The sequence below is a fragment of the Heterodontus francisci genome, chromosome 2 (genome assembly GCF_036365525.1).
Source record: "Heterodontus francisci isolate sHetFra1 chromosome 2, sHetFra1.hap1, whole genome shotgun sequence".
NCBI classification, from domain to species: domain Eukaryota; kingdom Metazoa; phylum Chordata; class Chondrichthyes; order Heterodontiformes; family Heterodontidae; genus Heterodontus; species Heterodontus francisci.
Window position 1 is genome coordinate 58,523,302 of NC_090372.1, and position 18,671 is coordinate 58,541,972.

General features: G+C 42.2%; 1 protein-coding gene across 1 annotated transcript in view; it reads left to right on the top strand.

Moving 5' to 3' along the window:
• Positions 1–634: 634 nt before the first annotated feature.
• Positions 635–18,671, top strand: part of LOC137380606 (leukocyte elastase inhibitor-like) — a 63,385-nt gene continuing 45,348 nt past the window's right edge. Inside the window, exons 1-2 of the mRNA XM_068052690.1 lie at positions 635–658; positions 2,098–2,274. Of these exons, the coding sequence (XP_067908791.1) occupies positions 2,107–2,274 (168 nt within the window). The 5' untranslated portion in view covers positions 635–658; positions 2,098–2,106. The remainder of the gene's footprint in view (positions 659–2,097; positions 2,275–18,671) is intronic.

Below are 18,671 nucleotides of genomic sequence, written 5' to 3' on the forward strand. Positions count from 1 at the left end.
AATCTCACCAGCAGGCACAATACCGGCATAAATGGCCTATGTGTTTTTGGGGCCAATATGATTTAGCAATTTTACTTGTTTTTGTGATTTGCTGCTTCAGAAGGTTGCAATTTCCCTGACTTTTCCTCTAGCAGTGAGTGCGTGTGGGAGAGAGAGAGAAAAGTGAGTCATGAAATGCTTCATTAGGGAGGGGCTATCCCAGTCTTTGAATTTCACTACAGAGAATAAAGCATTTTCCACAGTTTGAGAACAAGAATGGTAAGAGACACCTACTTACAAAGTTCAGGTCAGCACTATTATTTGGATGTCTTTAACATAATGGGACAACATTTCAAAAAATACTTCATTGAGCAAAATTATGATTTCTATATAATGATTTAGCAGGGAGGGGCATTCCAATGTAAAATAAGAGTCATCTAATGGTTAATCATACTTTTTTCCCCTGAACTTTGCCTGACTGAACAATTAGGGAGTTAACAAAAAAGTACTGACTAAGGATAATTTTACGTGACATGGGAGATCAGTGACCTAGCCCCATTATCTCATTGAGAAACACCCCGTCAGAGCAACAATACTGAAAGAGGCACAGAAACTAACTCAGAGAATAGGAACAGGAAAACAGATTGTGCAGCTTTTTCGTCTTGCAGTGCAAAAACAGGTAAATAACCATAACTGTGGTTTGCAGTAATTTGCATTAGTTAGGTGTCCAGATTTAGTAATGTAATAAATAAACATAATCATCAAAAATAAGCAGAAGGCCATCAAATAAATGCTTAAGGGGATGCAGCAAAAATGCTTCATTTAAAACATGATTTAACTATTGTCAATATCGATAAATTCATTAATTAGAACAAAAGACTTGCATTTATTTAGCGCATTTATTTAGCACGTCGCAAAGTGCTTTACAGCCAATTATTAAAGTGTAGTCGCTGTTGTAACGCACGAAAGGATGGTAATATTGTTGCTAATGATGCATTGAATATTGCGATATTAGTAAACTGCTTGTCTCAGTTACTTCTTTCTATCTTTGCTTCAGATATATACATAAATACTGTTACTATCGGATGATTCTAAAGCTCCCACCACTCCGGTTCATGGGTGTTTTGAGCTCCTGAAAAAAACTAGTCACAGCCAGGGTTCTGCCGTGCATGCCTGATTTGTAATAAATCTGACCTCAATGGTACAGCGTAGGGTCTTTGTTCGTGTAGTGAATGAGTCTGTAGTTACATTTATGGATTGTTTGGCATCTGTAGCAATTTTAATTACACGGAACTGTAAGGTCTAAAACAATGTGCTCCATTGAGAGATAACACATACTGTAACATATGCAGAGGATAATTGTTTCTTGAATAAACAAAGTTTGTTTAATTCGAAAGTGGGATAAGTATAATTTATGGACCAGTTTCTAGTTATTAGTGCCAGCATTCAGAGTTCCCGGATGAGGCGTAGTATGGCTAGATAGAAAATAAATTCCCCCTTTACTCTAAAATATGCCACAGTTCCAACCTCAGATGAACAATCCTATGCCATTGTACACCAGCCATTCTTTTGGTCTCCTTCAATCAGAATGGTAATCTGATGCCAGAATTTCTGCTGAATTGTAGATAGCTTTGTAGTGTCGGCCCAGTACGCACTGGAAGGTGGGCAGAGATTGCATTTTATTTACAGGTGGGAGAGAGGGCAGAGGAATCTGGGCTGATTTTAAACCCAGGAGCCTAAATGTGAAGGGACTTTTTTTTCCGCCCAAATAATTTCTTGTTCCTAAAGTGACATTCCCACATTACATTAGTTTTACTGAATTCACAATTTCTCTCTGTGTCATAGAGCCTTTGATTGAAAGAATAGATGGACTGCCACTCTGAAACAGCTGATGGAAGGCATGTGAGTGCAGCCTGGCAACTTTTGTTTAGATTTTCCTTCCCTCCAATAGGGAAGTGTCTGAAATTTGGTCAGTGCTTCTGCGCAAACACATGACTGAGATCAGTAACTCAATGTCAGGGGATTGTGGAATTACTTCTATAGTGCAGCACATCATTGCCTCAATACGCTTTGCTAAAATAAACCTTTAACTTTTGAATATATTTTGTTTTCTCCTAGCTTTTAGCAATGGATTCTCTGATTGCTGCAAATAGCACATTTGCCTTTGATCTCTTCAAGAAAATAAATGAAGACAAAAGAAATGAGAACATATTCCTGTCTCCGTTAAGTATCTCAGCTGCTCTAGCCATGGTGTATCTCGGTGCTAAAAGCAACACTGCAGCTGAAATGGCTAAGGTGAGTGAGGCTTGAATACATCATCAAATCATGAATGGGGGCTTCATGGGGTAAATTTTACACATCTCCACTTGTGGTAGAGGCTTTGTTGGACAGGAACACAGAATTGGTTCTTCAGTGTCAAGTGACCTATCAGTGAACCCACTCCAGCAATGTTCTATACCTAGTGAGGAGCTTCACAAAATCCTCATGACTAAGGTTGATAATTTGGACCTTTCAACTTACAATCACTGCCAAATTATGTTATGACGTTCCACCTCCATGCATGCACCATTAACATTCTCTGAAATTTTTCATCAAGCCTGCTTTGTTTGAAATTTTCAGTATAATAGTCTATGTACAGGTTTCTGTTAATAGTATTATGTACCAGTTTTATTCACATAACAGTGCGACGTACACAGATTTCTTGAATATAATGGACCTGGACTTCCTGGGCAGCTGCTTGGCTACCAGGCTCCAGCATTTCTGATCCTATCTCAAATCCAAGGGGATGGGGCATTGAATGTGGAGAGTGGACACCTATGCTGCTTTGAAAACTGTGATACAGGGAATGCTCTGAATGAAGACAGTAAGAAAAGGATAAGGAGAGGATAAAGAGAAAAAGAAAAGCTTATGACAGATACCGATGGCTTAATGCTGCAGAAAACCTAGAGGAGTATAAAAAGTGAGGGGTGAAATTAAAAAGGAAATTAGGAGAGCAAAGAGAGGGAATGAAAAAATATTGGCAAATAAAATCAAGGAAAACCCAAAGGTTTTTTTAATAAATAAAGAGCAAGTAGATAACTAAGAAAGAATAAGACCTATTAGGGACCATAGGGTAAACTGTGTAAATTCTCATCCCTGGAACCAGTCTAGTAAATCTCTTCTGCACCTGCTCCAAAGCTTTCACGTCCTTCCTAAAGTCTGGTGTCCAGAATTGGACACAGTACTCCAGCAGGGGCTGAACTAGTGTTTTGTATAGGTTGAACATAACATCCTGGCTTTAGCACTCTATGCTTCTATTTATACAGCCCAAGATCCCAAATGCTTTCTTAACTTTTTTTTAACCTGTCCTGCCATCTTCAAAGATTTTTACACATATACCCCCAGGTCTCTGTTATTGCATCCCCTTTAAAATTGTACCATTTAGATATAGGATTAAATATTACAGATTTAGAACAGAGGGCAAGAGAATTGTCACATTTAGATATTACCTTCTAAGATTGGTAGTTTTGCAGAAACTATACCAATGTTCAAGATTATATTGGATCGATAGATGGCAGAAAATGGGATAAAGGGAAATGGTAACATGATACAGAAATATGATTAGCATTATTTGCTTGTGTGGAGGATAAATGCTGACATGAGCTGGTTGAGCGAAATGACTTGTTTCTGTGTCATAACTTCAGTGTGTATGAAATATATACCCAGTGTACTGTATGTAGTAGACATCTCACAATCTTAGAATAAATATTAAAAACACATGTCCCAAAAACAGTAGTATTTTACTTGTTGTCAAAAGGGGTTGTGGTCTGACCTCAGTCACAGTTGTCTCTCCTACTGAGTCCAATATCAGGCATGCATCATCTTTCATACCATGAGATCCTCTGATATCCAAATTTAGGGCAGAATCAAACTTGAGGCTGGGATTTTGTGCAGGAGGCGGGGCTCCCGATGCTGGGCCAAAAAGTCGGGGGAACCCTGCCTTTACATTTTTTCTGAAACCCGGAGTGATCCTTTGGCCTTTTGAGGTCAAAGTTTGAGCAGGATCCCCATCCCTTTAAACACTTAATAGGGACAAGGATCCTGCCCCCAACAGCTGCCGGACAATCTCTGACCCAGGCTCAGTGCTGGAATCCCATTCAAGAGGTAGGTGAGGTGGGCTGGCCAGGGCCAGTCCAGAAGGCTCTGACTAGTGGTGTTCCGCAAGGATCAGTGCTGGGACCTTTGCTGTTTGTAGTATATATAAATGATTTGGAGGAAAATGTAGCTGGTCTGATTAGTAAGTTTGCGGACGACACAAAGGTTGGTGGAGTTGTGGATCATGATGAGGATTGCGAAAGGATACAGCAGGATATAGATCGGTTGGAGACTTGGGCGGAGAAATGGCAGATGGAGTTTAATCCGGACAAATGTGAGGTAATGCATTTTGGAAAATCTAATACAGGTGGGAAGTATACAGTAAATGGCAGAACCTTAGGAGTATTGACAGGCAGAGAGATCTGGGCGTACAGGTCCACAGACCACTGAAAGTGGCAACGCATGTGGATAAGGTAGTCAAGAAGCCATATGGCACGCTTGCCTTCATCGGTCGGGACATAGAGTATAAAAATTGGCAAGTCATGCTGCAGCTGTACAGAATCTTAGTTAGGCCACACTTAGAATATTGCGTGCAATTCTGGTCGCCACACTACCAGAAGGACGTGGAGGCTTTGGAGAGGGTACAGAAGAGGTTTACCAGGATGTTGCCTGGTCTGGAGGGCATTAGCTATGAGGAGAGGTTGGATAAACTCAGATTGTTTTCACTGGAACGACGGAGGTGGAGGGGCGACGTGATAGAGGTTTACAAAGTTATGAGTGGCATGGACAGAGTGGATAGTCAGAAGCTTTTTCCCAGGGTGGAAGAGTCAGTTACTAGGGGACATAGGTTTAAGGTGAGAGGGGCAAAGTTTAGAGGGGATGTGCGAGGCAATTTCTTCAACCCAACATGAAAAGCTGGATTATCCTGGAAGTGGCTCAATGCGATAACTCACTGGGTCAAGAGATTGGAAAAGGACTGTGATATTTTGTTGGCATTAAAACAACTGTTGTAAGCAAATAATGAGAAAGATAGGAAGGGGGAAAAATGAAACCATGGTCAACATTCACCAAGCACTGTTTCAGAGGTAACAATTGCTTTAAAATTATGTTCCAATATTCAAACATTTGCACTGCAGATCACTAAATGAGGTGTACACCAGTACAAAATTCCATTTGCAGTGTTGTAGTAAAAAGAATCAACAACAATTTGTATTTACATAGCACCTTTAACATAATAAAATACCCCAAGGTGCTTCATGGGAAAATTATAAAACAAAATATGTGAGGTAGAGCTGGGTGTTGTCAGTGTACATGTGAAAACTAATACTGTGCTTTTGGATGATGTCGGCGAGAGGTAGTGTGTAGATGAGAAATAGGAGGGGGAAAGTGTTGCTCTGGCTCTGAGTAGATAAATAAGAATGGAACCAGGTGAAAGCAGTCCCACCCAGCTGGACGACATTGGAGAGGCGTTAGATGTGGATGGTGTGGTCAACAGCATCAAAGGCTGAAGACAGGTTGAGAGGACGAGGAGGGATAGTTTACATTTGTCACAGTCACATAGGATGTCAGTTGTGACTTTAAGGGCTGTTTTGGTACTGTGGCAGGGGTGGAAACCTGATTGGAGGGATTCAAACATGGAGTTCCAGGAAAGATGGGCATGGATTTGGGAGGTGACAACACATTCAGGGACTTTGGAGAGGAGGTTGGAGATGGGATGGTAGTTTGGTCGAGGGTTTTTATTTTTGTGGAGAGGGGTGATGATGATAGATTTAAAGGAGAGAGGGCCAATGCCTGCAGAGAGAGAAATGCTTACAATATCGACCTAACATGGGGACAAGGAGGGGGAAGTTACATGGTCAGCAGTTTGGTGGGAATGGGGTCAAGGGAGCAGGAGATGGGTCTCATGGACAAGAAGAGCTCAGAAGGCTTGAGCAGAGATAGGAGAGAAACTAACCATATCCAAAGCAGAACAATTCAAACCCATGATGTACAAAATTTGTTGTATCTGATTTAATGTTTCTTGTTGTTGCATGTAGAATAAAGGATGGGCTGTTGTCAGTCTGGTTTTGTTGAGTGAACATTTTGACTTGTAAGTGCCAAAGTATTTTGGGTGTGACTGTAGATATTTGAGAACATTTCATGTCTTTAAATGTAATCTGAGGTAAAAGGATTTTGTACAAAAAACTGGAAATATTCAAGAGTGCTAGTATATTTAATTTGGAAATTGAAAATACCAACAAATTTCCCTTGGAGTTGCTCATGACAAGTAAGAGGGTACATTAATTTATTATGACAACAATATTATACCATGAGGCTTTCACTTTAATCAGCACTATCTTTTAAAATGTAAGTGTTCTGCCTTTCTCAACTGACTGAATAGTAATTGAAGTGACCAGCTGGTTACTGCACAACACTCAAAAGCAAGTCAAGCTCTAGATTTAATTGCCTGGAAGTTGAACACTTGCAAATATACAGCCAGCTGTTAGAGTAACAAGACGGAAATACCTTTCAATGATCTACTGCTGAGGGTGAGTTGTTGAAAAGTATGGTGAGGCCAGTGAAATGCATGCACACTTGATCAGGGTGCAGGATGATTACACTTGCACTAATTGTTATCACCTTACCACACTCAAGCAGCGACAAGAAAGCAAAAAGGGGAAGGGCAACAAAAATACAACAGGAAAAGGAAAGGGTGCCAGAAGTTTTAGTCAGCAAGGCAGTAAGAATGAGGCCCCAGGGCTGAAACTAATCAGCTACTTTTCCAGAGGGAAAATTGGATAAGGCCCAATAATGGGCTTTCGGAATATGCTGCCAGCTAATTTAAATGACAATAGCGAGCAACCTAGCACTAAACATTTAGATGAGCGACTGCCGCCTCAGCAGGGAGCCCAAGTTTGTGCGAGGCTAGCACCACTTAAGGCTAGCCTGCAGTACTTAAAGCCAGACTGCACCTCAAAGGGTAGGTGCATTTCTGGTTGCAGCAGGTGCTGGAACTGTTTGTGGAAGAGTCACTGACAGGAAAAACAGTGCAAATGGTGCAACAGGGAAGAAAACGTGCTCCAAGATTCTCTGATGAAACTCTGGAGGCCTTGGTACAGCAGGTAGTCAGGAGAAAAGAGGTCCTTTGTCCCACAGGGGGCTAGGAGGCCCTTCAGACAGACACTGAAAAGGCAATGGGAGCAGATAGTATTTGCTGTCAATGTCAGCAGGCTAGCCTTGAGGAGCTGGATGCAGTGCCAAAAGACGTTTAGTGACCTCACACAAGTAGTCAAGCTAAGTGAATGTATCTTCAAATGCCATATCCGTACAAATGAACCATGAGCCTCACACACTGCTCCATTCACTCACCTACTACCATTCTGTATCAAGCACAACTCATACCTAACATTCATAACCTCACTTCACCCTCACACACTTAGCAGTGCTGCAACCTTCACACCTACATCTCTCAGCTTTCACACACTGCCAGCTATTCAACCATGACAGCCACATCACCCAAACACATTGCACCACAAATGACTGCTAATTTTGCCCCAAATTATTGTTTTTAAAAACTTTCCTACCAACAATGTTGAACTGACTGGTCTGTAGTTGTTGGGTTTATCCTTACACCATTTTTTGAACAAAGGTGTAAAATTTAAAATTCACCAGTCCTCTGGCACTACCCCTATCTATAGATAGAGAGATACAGCACTGAAACAGGCCCTTCGGCCCATTGAGTCTTTGCTGACCAACAACCACCATTTATACTAATCCTACATTAATCCCATATTCCCTACCACATCCCCACCATTCTCCTACCAGCTACCTACACTAGGAGCAATTTACAATGGCTAATTTACCTATCAACCTACAAGTCTTTGGCTGTGGGAGGAAACCAGAGCACCCAGCAGAAACCCACACGGTCACAGGGAGAACTTGCAAACTCTGCACAGGCAGTACCCAGAACTGAACCTGGGTCACTGGAGCTGTGAGGCTGTGGTGCTAACCACTGCACCACTGTGCCACCTGGGTCTTACTGCTATAATGGGGGCACCTTCCAGTGGGTGCTGAAACGCTACCCAGCCCAACCTGTCTCAGGCCCTTCTCCAGTGAGCCTCTGACTGGAGGAATAACTTCTCAAGGGGGCCTTGACCCCAAATAAATGGTTGCCCTACTCCTTCATGGCAATGAAAGTCAAATGTCTCACTGCATGACTGCCGAGTGCAGCAACATGAACAGTTCCACTCTGTTGCCATCCATTAAAGCTGCTGAGGCTCTGACCCCCTATAATGCTTGTGCAGTACTTGAAAAATTCAGAGGGCCATGGAAAATCAGTTTCAATTGCCTTTTTGATCATCTAAATTACCTTTTAAGTACTTGTGAATTCGCGTCCTGGCTTGATTACGTCGAGGGCCTGACCTGACACCGTCTCATGCAACTTTACAGCACACGCCTCCATCACCGTCCACTTTATCCCTATTAAATCCCGGCCTATGTTTCAGGCTAGGGTGAACGAACATCTTGAAAATTTCCAGCTGATCAGAGAGCCAGCATGGATTTGTAAAGGGTAGGTCATGCCTGAAGAATCTGACGAAGTTTTTGAAGAGCTGACAAAAGTAGTGCACAGGGTATAAAAACAAGAAATGCTGGAACCACTCAGCAGGTCTGGCAGCATCTGTGGAAAGAGAAGCAGAGTTCCTGAGAGAATTCTGCTTCTCTTTCCACAGATGCTGCCAGACCTGCCGAGTGGTTCCAGCATTTCTTGTTTTTATTTCAGATTTCCAGCATCCGCAGTATTTTGCTTTTATTTTAGTGCACAGGGTATATGGATGTTATTTATATGGACTTCCAGAAGGTATTTGATAAAATCCCTGATAAGTTGAAGCTCATGGAATTGAGGGAAAATTATCAGCCTGTTTAGGAAATTAGCTGAGTGGTAGGGGACAGTGAATAGGGATATGGACAGGTACTTTAATTGGCAGGATGTGACTTGTGGTGTTCTGTAAGGATCTGTGTTGGGGCCTCAAATATTCACCATATTTATTAACAACTTAGATGATGGGATAGAAAGCCATATATTCAAATTTGCTGTGTAAACACTGTAGATGGAAGCATAAAATTATAGAGATATTAATAGATTAAGTGAATGGGCAAAACTGTGGCAAATGGATTTCAAAATAGGAAAATGTGAGGTCATCCACTTTGGACTTCAAAAGAATAGAGCAGGGTACTTTCAAATAGTGAAAAACTAGTAAGAGTGGAGGTTCAAAGAGATCGGTGATCCAGGTACATAGATCATTAAATGTCATGAACAGGTACAGAAAATATTCAAAAAGGCTAATGGAATGCTGGTCATTATATCTTCTTTCTTTTTTCTTTCTTTTGGGCCTCCTTATCTCGAGAGACAATGGATACGCGCCTGGAGGTGGTCAGTGGTTTGTGAAGCAGCGCCTGGAGTGGCTATAAAGGCCAATTCTGGAGTGACAGGCTCTTCCACAGGTGCTGCAGAGAAATTTGTTTGTTGGGGCTGTTGCACAGTTGGCTCTCCCCTTGCGCCTCTGTCTTTTTTCCTGCCAACTACTAAGTCTCTTCGACTCGCCACAATTTAGCCCTGTCTTTATGGCTGCCCGCCAGCTCTGGCGAATGCTGGCAACTGACTCCCACGACTTGTGATCAATGTCACACGATTTCATGTCGCGTTTGCAGACGTCTTTATAACGGAGACATGGACAGCCGGTGGGTCTGATACCAGTGGCGAGCTCGCTGTACAATGTGTCTTTGGGGATCCTGCCATCTTCCATGCGGCTCACATGGCCAAGCCATCTCAAGCGCCGCTGACTCAGTAGTGTGTATAAGCTGGGGGTGTTGGCCGCTTCAAGGACTTCTGTGTTGGAGATATAGTCCTGCCACCTGATGCCAAGTATTCTCCGAAGGCAGCGAAGATGGAATGAATTGAGACGTCGCTCTTGGCTGGCATACGTTGTCCAGGCCTCGCTGCCGTAGAGCAAGGTACTGAGGACACAGGCCTGATACACTCGGACTTTTGTGTTCCGTGTCAGTGCGCCATTTTCCCACACTCTCTTGGCCAGTCTGGACATAGCAGTGGAAGCCTTACCCATGCGCTTGTTGATTTCTGCATCTAGAGACAGGTTACTGGTGATAGTTGAGCCTAGGTAGGTGAACTCTTGAACCACTTCCAGAGCGTGGTCGCCAATATTGATGGATGGAGCATTTCTGACATCCTGCCCCATGATGTTCGTTTTCTTGAGGCTGATGGTTAGGCCAAATTCATTGCAGGCAGACGCAAACCTGTCGATGAGACTCTGCAGGCATTCTTCAGTGTGAGATGTTAAAGCAGCATCGTCAACAAAGAGGAGTTCTCTGATGAGGACTTTCCGTACTTTGGACTTCGCTCTTAGACGGGCAAGGTTGAACAACCTGCCCCCTGATCTTGTGTGGAGGAAAATTCCTTCTTCAGAGGATTTGAACGCATGTGAAAGCAGCAGGGAGAAGAAAATCCCAAAAAGTGTGGGTGCGAGAACACAGCCCTGTTTCACACCACTCAGGATAGGAAAGGATAGAGCACTAGAATACAAGGGAGTAGAAGTCATGCTTCAGCTATACAAAGCCCTGGTTAGATCACATCTGGAGCACTGTTAGCAGTTATTGTAACAGAATTTAATTTTTAAACACACTGTGTTTTGAGCTTCCCCTTGGTGAATCCTTGTTCATCACTTTCCAATTATAAGGAAAAGAAATGAGAATAACCAGGCTTTCTTAGGTTTAAAGAAGAAAAATGAAATTTATTAAACCTTAAACTTAAACTCTAATTCGGTTAATGCCTACGGATACACACCGCGCCCATGCCAGCATGCACACACAATACGCACATGCAAAAAGGGACCGAAAAGAGCAGAAGAAAAATAAAATGGAGAGGTTTGAGGCAATCTCTGAAAAAGGGTTTTTACTGTACTTCTAACTCGCTGTAGTCCTTGATTGTAGGTAGTCTTGCTTTTTCTTGGGGCCCAGTATTCTTCTTCAACCTTGTACACTGTAGGAGACTTTTCTCTTTTGGGGTTCATGTGTCTTCAATAGGTCTTCAGTTCCATGAGAAAGAGATGGGAGCAGACAGGAAAGAGGTCTTTTCAGTCCAGGAGCAAACAGTTTTCTCAGTTTCTTTCTCTCAGCAAGTTCAAATTCAAAAATCTCCAACAGTCAGTTAGTCATGTGACTAAACTGGTCTGACCACTTCTTCTGTGTATTGGAGAAGCAAGGTCTGGGTCCCTTGTTCCAACACTGTCTGCTAGCATGCAAATGTCTTTCCAGTCAGGGGCTTGGCAATTCCTTGTGATAGGTCCTCTTTTCTTCCCAGCCACAATTTTAAGTTTTAATGTTCATGTGGCGAAAACAAGTGTAGATAAATTAAGTAAAGCAAGCATGGATTTTTTTGCAGGCAAATCTTGTTTAACCAACTTCAGTTTTTTGATTCGGTAACCTAGAGGGTTGATGCTGGCAATGTGGTTGATATAGTCTATATGGACTTCCAAAAGGTGTTTAGTAAAATGCCACATAATAGGTTTGCCAGCAACGTTGAAGCAAATGGAATCAATGACAACATAGATACAAAGTTAGCTGAGTGACTGGAAACAGCGTAGTGGTGAACATTTGTTTTTTGGACCGGAGGAAGGTATATAATGGGGTACCTGAGGCGTGGATACAACTGACCACTGCATTTCTTGATATATATGTTAATGACTTAGACTGAAGTGTACAAGGCACAATTTCAAGATGACACAAAACTTGGAAGTATTGTGAACTGTACGAAGGATTGTGATAGACTTCAAGAGGATACAGACAAGTTGGTGCAATGGGCAACCACATGGCAGATGAAATTAATGCAGAGAAGTGTAAAGTGATACATTTGGTAGGAAGAATGAGGAGGGGCAATATAAACTAAATGGTACAATTCTAAGGGGGTTGCTGGAGCAGAGAGACCGGGGGTATATGTGCACAAATCATTGAAGGTGGCAGGGTAGGTTCAAAAGGCATAGGGGTTGGGTTCCTGGGCTTTATAAACAGAGGTATCGGGTACAAAAGCAAGGAAGTTACAATGAACTTTTATAAAACACTGGTTCGGCCAACTCTGTGCACCACACTTTAGGAAGGATGTGAAGAATTTAGAGACAGTGCAGAAAAGATTTACAAGAATGGTTGCAGAGATGAGGAGCTTCAGTTACGAGGATAGATTGGAGAAGGTGGGGTTTTTCTCCTTAAAAAAGAAGTCGAGAGGAGATTTGATAGAGGTATTCCAAATCATGAAAGGTCTAGACAGAATAGAGAGAGAGAGAAATTGTTTCCATTGGAGGAAGAGTCAAGAAACAGAGGACACAGATTTAAGGTGATTGGTTGGACCCTACCAAATTCATGGATGTAAAAAATGTGTCATGCACTGTGAAATCTTGGGTCCGCAATGAAATCAGCTATTTTGCAAACTTCGCGCATTTTACTGATTGACACAAGGCTGAACTCACTGATTGGTAGATGAGGGAGGGTTTCCAGTGCAATTTTGAAAGTAGCAGCCTGAAGTGTGAGAATGTCAGAATGAGCAAATGAAAAATGGCCACAACCATAATAAAAGAAAAATACTGCAGATGCTGGAAATCTGAAATAAAAACAAAGTGCTGGAAATACTCAGCAGTCAGGCAGCATCTGTGGAGAGAGAAGCAGAGTTAACATTTCAGATCTGAAACATTAACTCTGCTTTGCTCTCCCCAGAAGCTGCCCGACCTGCTGAGTATTTCCAGCACGTTCTGTTTTTATTACAGCCACAACCAATACTGCAGCACATTGAGTGAAAGAATTTGGAAGTCAAATTTTGCACGCCGATGGTGGTATGCTGTTTTGTATAAGCTGCAGTGTTTGGTTGGATCGCACACGGCAGGCAACGGTTCAGCGCCACTTAGAGTTTGAAAGCCATCGCAGCAGAAAGACAGCATCTGACTGCTGGAAAATGAACACATAAAAAAAAGCAACGTCTCTTTTTAAGAAGTCAACAGAAGCTCAGAAAATTGTCATTTGGTTACCTTGCAAGGCTAGCGTGACACTGTCTGACAATTCCAACAAACTCTGTGGACACGGCGAAAGCTGTGTCTAAATACAGACAGGTGTTCACAGCTCAGAGACAAGGAATGAAGAAAGAGAAGTTGCAGGCTGTTCTATGCTTACATGCAACCAGTGACTTCACCAAATAAAGAATGTGACCTGTTTATACTCAGCTTTTATACAATAGTTTTTGAATATACAGTAAATACAATTTGAAACCAGAAACCTTCTTTGTCTTTTTTCTGTTTTATGTGAAATTGTGAAATTCACCATTCTTGAAATGCCATGATTGTGAAATTTGTAAAATTTGTCCGTGAATTTGGTAGGGCCCTAGTGATTGGCAATGAAACCAAAGCGACATGAGGGAATACTTTTTTACGCAGCAAGTGGTTAGTGTCTGGAATGCTCTGCCTGAGAGGGTGGTGGAGGCAGATTCAATCCTGGCCTTCAAAGGGAAAGGCATCTGAAGATAAAAGGTTTGCAGGGTTATGGGGAAATGGCTGGGGAGTGGGACTAGCTAAATTGCTCCTGCAGAGAGCTGGCATGGACTTGATGGGCTGAATGGCCTCCTTTTGTGCTGTAACCATTCTATGATTGTATTCTATGATTCCAGTGTAGATTTACCAGACTGATACTGGGATTCCAAGGGTTAAATTACGAGGAAGGATTTCACTAACCATGGTTGTATTCCCTGGAATTTAGAATGTTAAGGGGTGATTTGATGAATTAAGGGAAACAGATAGGGTAGATAGAGAGGAATGATTTCCACTGGTATGGAAGTCTAGGTCAAGGGGGCATTGGCTTTCAGGCCTTTCAGGAGTGAAATTAGGAAACACTTTTTCACACAAAGGATGGTAGACATTTGCATGCTGCAATTGATGCTGTATCAATTGTTAATTTTAAACTGAGATTGATAGATTTTTATTACCCAAAGTTATTAATGGATATGGAGCAAAAGCAGGCTTATAGAGTTAGGTTGCAGATCAGCCATGATCAGCCATGGTGGAATAGGCTTGAGGGGCGAAATGGCCTAATCCTGTTCCTCTGTTTCTATGTTCCTATGCTGACCAGGGTCTCAGTTCTGGTCGTACCAATGATTGCCAGCACAGTTACATCCATGGGGGTGAGGACATGCAGCCATCCCTGTCTTCTGCCAGTTCGGTGCTGCTGCCTGCAGTTATGTGCCAACTTGTCCTGTGAGAGAGAGGGAAATGTGCCAATGAGTGTGGTGCAACGTGTTTGGGTGATGTGCCTGTCATAGTTGAATAGCTAGCAATGTGTGTAAGCTGAGGAATGTGGGTGTGAGGCCTGCTGCAGTGCTAATTGTGTGAGTGTGAGGTGAGGTTATAAATGTTAGGTATGAGTTGGCAGGTGAGTGAAGTGGGAGTGGCGAATGGAGCAGTGTATGTGTGTCTAATGGTTCATTTGTAAGGCTATGTCATTTGAAGATGCATTCATGACCGTGACTCTTGTGTGAGGTCATTAAACTTCTTCTTGCACTGAACTTAGGTTCTCTGGTCTGGACTACTGGTATTGACAGTGATAGCTACTCTGTTCCCATTGCTTCATCAGGATCTGTTTGGAGAGCCTCCTGGCCCACTGTGGGAACAGGACCTCTCTTCTCCTGTTCGCCTGCTGTACCAAGGCCTCCAGAGCTGCATCAGAAAATCTTAGAGCACACTGTTGTTCCCTGTCAAGTAGCAGCCATGGCTCAGTTAGTAACACTCTTCCTTCAGAATCAGAAGGTTATGGATTTAAATCGCACTCCAGACCTTGAGTACACTAATCAAGGTTGATACTCCTCAGTACTGAGGGAGTGCTGCACTGTCCAAGGTGCTGTCTTTCACAAGAGATGCTAAATTGAGGCCCCAGCTGCTTGCTCCAGTGGATATAAAAGATCCCATGCCGCTATTTTGAAGAACAGCAGGGAAGTTATCCCTGGTGTCCTGGTCAATTTTTATCCCTCAATCAACATTACAAAAGGACAGATTATTTGGTCTTTATCACATTACTGTTTGTGGGAGTTTGCTGTGTGCAAATTGGCTGCCATATTTCCTAAATCACAACAGTGACTACACTTTAGAAGTTCTTCATTGGTTGTCCAGTGCTCATGAAAAGTGCAATATAAATGCAAGTGTTTTTCTCTGTTGCACCATTTCCTGCTCAGTGACCCTTCAATGAACAGTTCCAGCACCTGCTGCAGTCAGAATTCACCTCCTCTTTAAAATGTGTAGGCTGGCTTTAAGTAGAGCAGGTTAGTTTTAAGTGGCATTAGACTTGCAAGAACTTGGGTCACCTGCTGAAGCGTGCAATCACTCAGCAGTGCCTTTAGTGCTGGCTGCAAGCTACTATAATTTAAATTAGAAAGGATTATAAAGTTTTCTTGCTGCCTTCATTGCAACAAGCAGGCATGGGTAAATCATGCATCGTGATCAGACTTTATCTAATTTTTCTCTCTTTAACTTTCAATATCCCTACACTGTCACCATAGTAATGCTGGATTGAGGAATGAACAGGCACTAGTATTTTCAGGGAATACTATCTGTGCCATACACAATGCCAGACAAGTGGGGGAAGATTAGACACTTGAATGTATAATTAGAAGAATGAAGTGGAAGTGATGGTTTGAAGTTAGTCATTGAGCCATTCTGATATGGAAGGAGATCAATCAGCCCATCGAGTCCATGCCTGTTGTCTGTAGAGGAATCCAGTCAGTCCCATTCCCCGGCTCTATCACTGTAGCCCTGCAAGTTTATTTCCCTCACGTGCCCATTCAATTTCCTTTTGAAATCATTGATCATCTCCGCTTCCTCCACCCTTGTAGGCAGCGAGTTCCAGGTCATTATTACTCGCAACTTAAAAAAGATCTTCCTCACACCCACCCAGTATCTCTTGCCCAAAATTTTAAATCTGTGTCCCCTAGTCTTTGCACCATTAGTGAATGGAGACAGCTTTGCTTTGTCTACCGATCTAAACCTGTCATAATCTTGTACACCTCCATCAAACCTCCCATCAACCTCCTTTGCTCCAAGGAAAATAACCTCAGCTTCTCCAACTTAACCTTGTAGCTAAATTCCCAAATCCCTGAAACCATTCTGGTAAACCTCCTGTGCAGTCATTCAAGGACCTTCATAACCTTCCTAAAGTATGGTGAGCAGAACTGAAGGCAATGCTCGACTTGTGGCCGAACCAGAACTTTAAAAAGGTTCAGCATAACTTTCCTGCTTTTGTACTCAAAACCTCGATTTATGAAGCCAAGATCCCATATACTTTGCTAACTACTCTCTCAATATGTCCTGCTACCTTCAAAGATCTGTGCACATGAACCCCAGGTCCCTCTGTCCCTGTACACTCTTTAGAACTGTGCCATTAAGTATATAAAAGCAAAATACTGCGGGTGCTGGAAATCTGAAATACAAACAGAAAGTGCTGAAAATGATGAAAGGTCACAGACCTGAAACGTTAACTGTGCTTCTCTCTCCATTAAGTATATATAGCCTCTATCTATCCCTTCTGCCAAAATGCATCACTTCAGACTTTTCTGTACTAAATTCCATCTGACATACCTCCAAGTTTGTTATCAGCAAATTTTGAAATTTTACTCTGTATTCCAATATCCAAGTCATTTATATATATCAAAAAAGCAGTGGTCCTAGCACTGACCCGTGGGGAACATCATCCTCGTTTATCATCCTCCAGTCTGAAAAATAATCAATTATCATGACTCACTGTTTTCTGGCCTTAACCAATTTTTTGTCCAAGCTGACGCAGACCCTCCTATTCTATGAGACTCAATTTTTTTAACCAGGCTTTTATGTGGTGCTTTGTCAAACACTTACTTAAAATCCATATAGACAAAATCCACTGCAATCCCTTCATCAACCTTCTCTGTTATGCCATCAAAAAATTAAATTCTACTAGTCAAACACAATCTGCCTTTTATAAATCCATGCTGGCTCTCCTTAATTAACTCAAACCTCCAAATGCCTGTTGATTTTTTCCCCTAATTATTGTTCCTAAAACCTTACGCACCACTGATGTTAAACTGACAGGCCTATAGTTACTAGGAATGTTCTTACACCCTTTCTTGAACATTTGCCACTCTCCAATCCTCTGGCACCTCTCCCCGTATCTAGGGAAGACTGGAAGATTGTGGCAAGCCCTTCCGCTATCTTCACCCCCACTTCCTTTAGCAACCTGGATTGCAAGTCATCCTGGCCAGATGACTTATCCACTCTAAGCATAGCCAACCTTTCCAGTACATCCTCCCTATCTATTTTCTCTCCATCGATTATCTCAACCATCTCTGCTTCTACCAATATTTTGTCAGCATCCTCTACCTTAGTAAACACTGATACAAAGTACTCATAAAGTATTCTAGCCTTGTCCTGCGTCTCTAAGCATATAATCACCCTCTTTGTCCCTAATAGGCCCCTTGCACCTCCTACTACCCACTTACAATTTACATGCCAGTAGAAGATTTTTCGTTCCCTTTCATGCTAACTGCCATTCTATTCTCATATTCTCTCCTTGCCAGCCTTACTTTCCTCTTCACTTCCTCTCTCAACTTATTGTTTTTGGCTCTGTCATCACTTGAAGAATTCACCTGACATGCACCCTCTTTTTTGGTTTCATCATATTCTCTATCTGCCTCATCATCCAAGGAGCCCTGGCTTTGGTTTCCCTGCCTTTCCCTTTGTTTGTGAGCCATTGAAACCATTTTGGAGCAGAAGATAAGTTTGTGAAGTGGAAACAGTGGTGGTGGCAGGGCGGAGAGTAGGGGGTGGCAGAATTTGAACCTCAAAAAACATGTGGGTTTGTGTTGGGTGGGAAGTTAAAGTGTTAAAACATGAATCCCTACCCAAACCTGCCCCCCGACTTCAGGTTTTAACCAAGGAAGAGGTTGCCACATTAAATATTATAATGAGGCTGTGTTATTACCTATTTTATAATGCTATTACCTATTTTGAATTTAGCTGTGGATAGCCAACTTTCCTTTGTACTGCTAATATGCCTATAGAAGACATTTGGATTCCATTTAATATTAGCCCTCAATCTATTCTTGTACTGTCTCTTTAGCCCTCTTATTTCCTTTTTCATTTATTTTCTACTTTTTTTTATTCAGCATGATTCTCCCTTGTATTATCAAGCTAACATCTGTCATATGTCCCTTTTTTCTGTGTCATCCTACTCTCTAACTCCTTTGTCATCCAGAAAGCTCCGGTTTTGGTTGCCCTACCTTTTTTCCTTGTGGAATGCACCTAAACTGTACCCAAACCATCTCTTCTTTAAAGGGCACTATTACATTTCTGCCGCTCAGTCTTTGACTCCAATTTACCTGGGCCAGATCTCAAATTGCTGAAAATAACTCTCCTCCAGTTAAGTATTTTTATTCTAGATTGCTCCTTGTTTTTCTCTGTAAATAATCCAAACCTTACAATACTATGATCGCAATTCCAAGGTGCTCTCTGACCATAACATTCTCAACTTGACCCACTTCATTCCCTATGTCCAGCAATGCCTCCTTCCTCGTT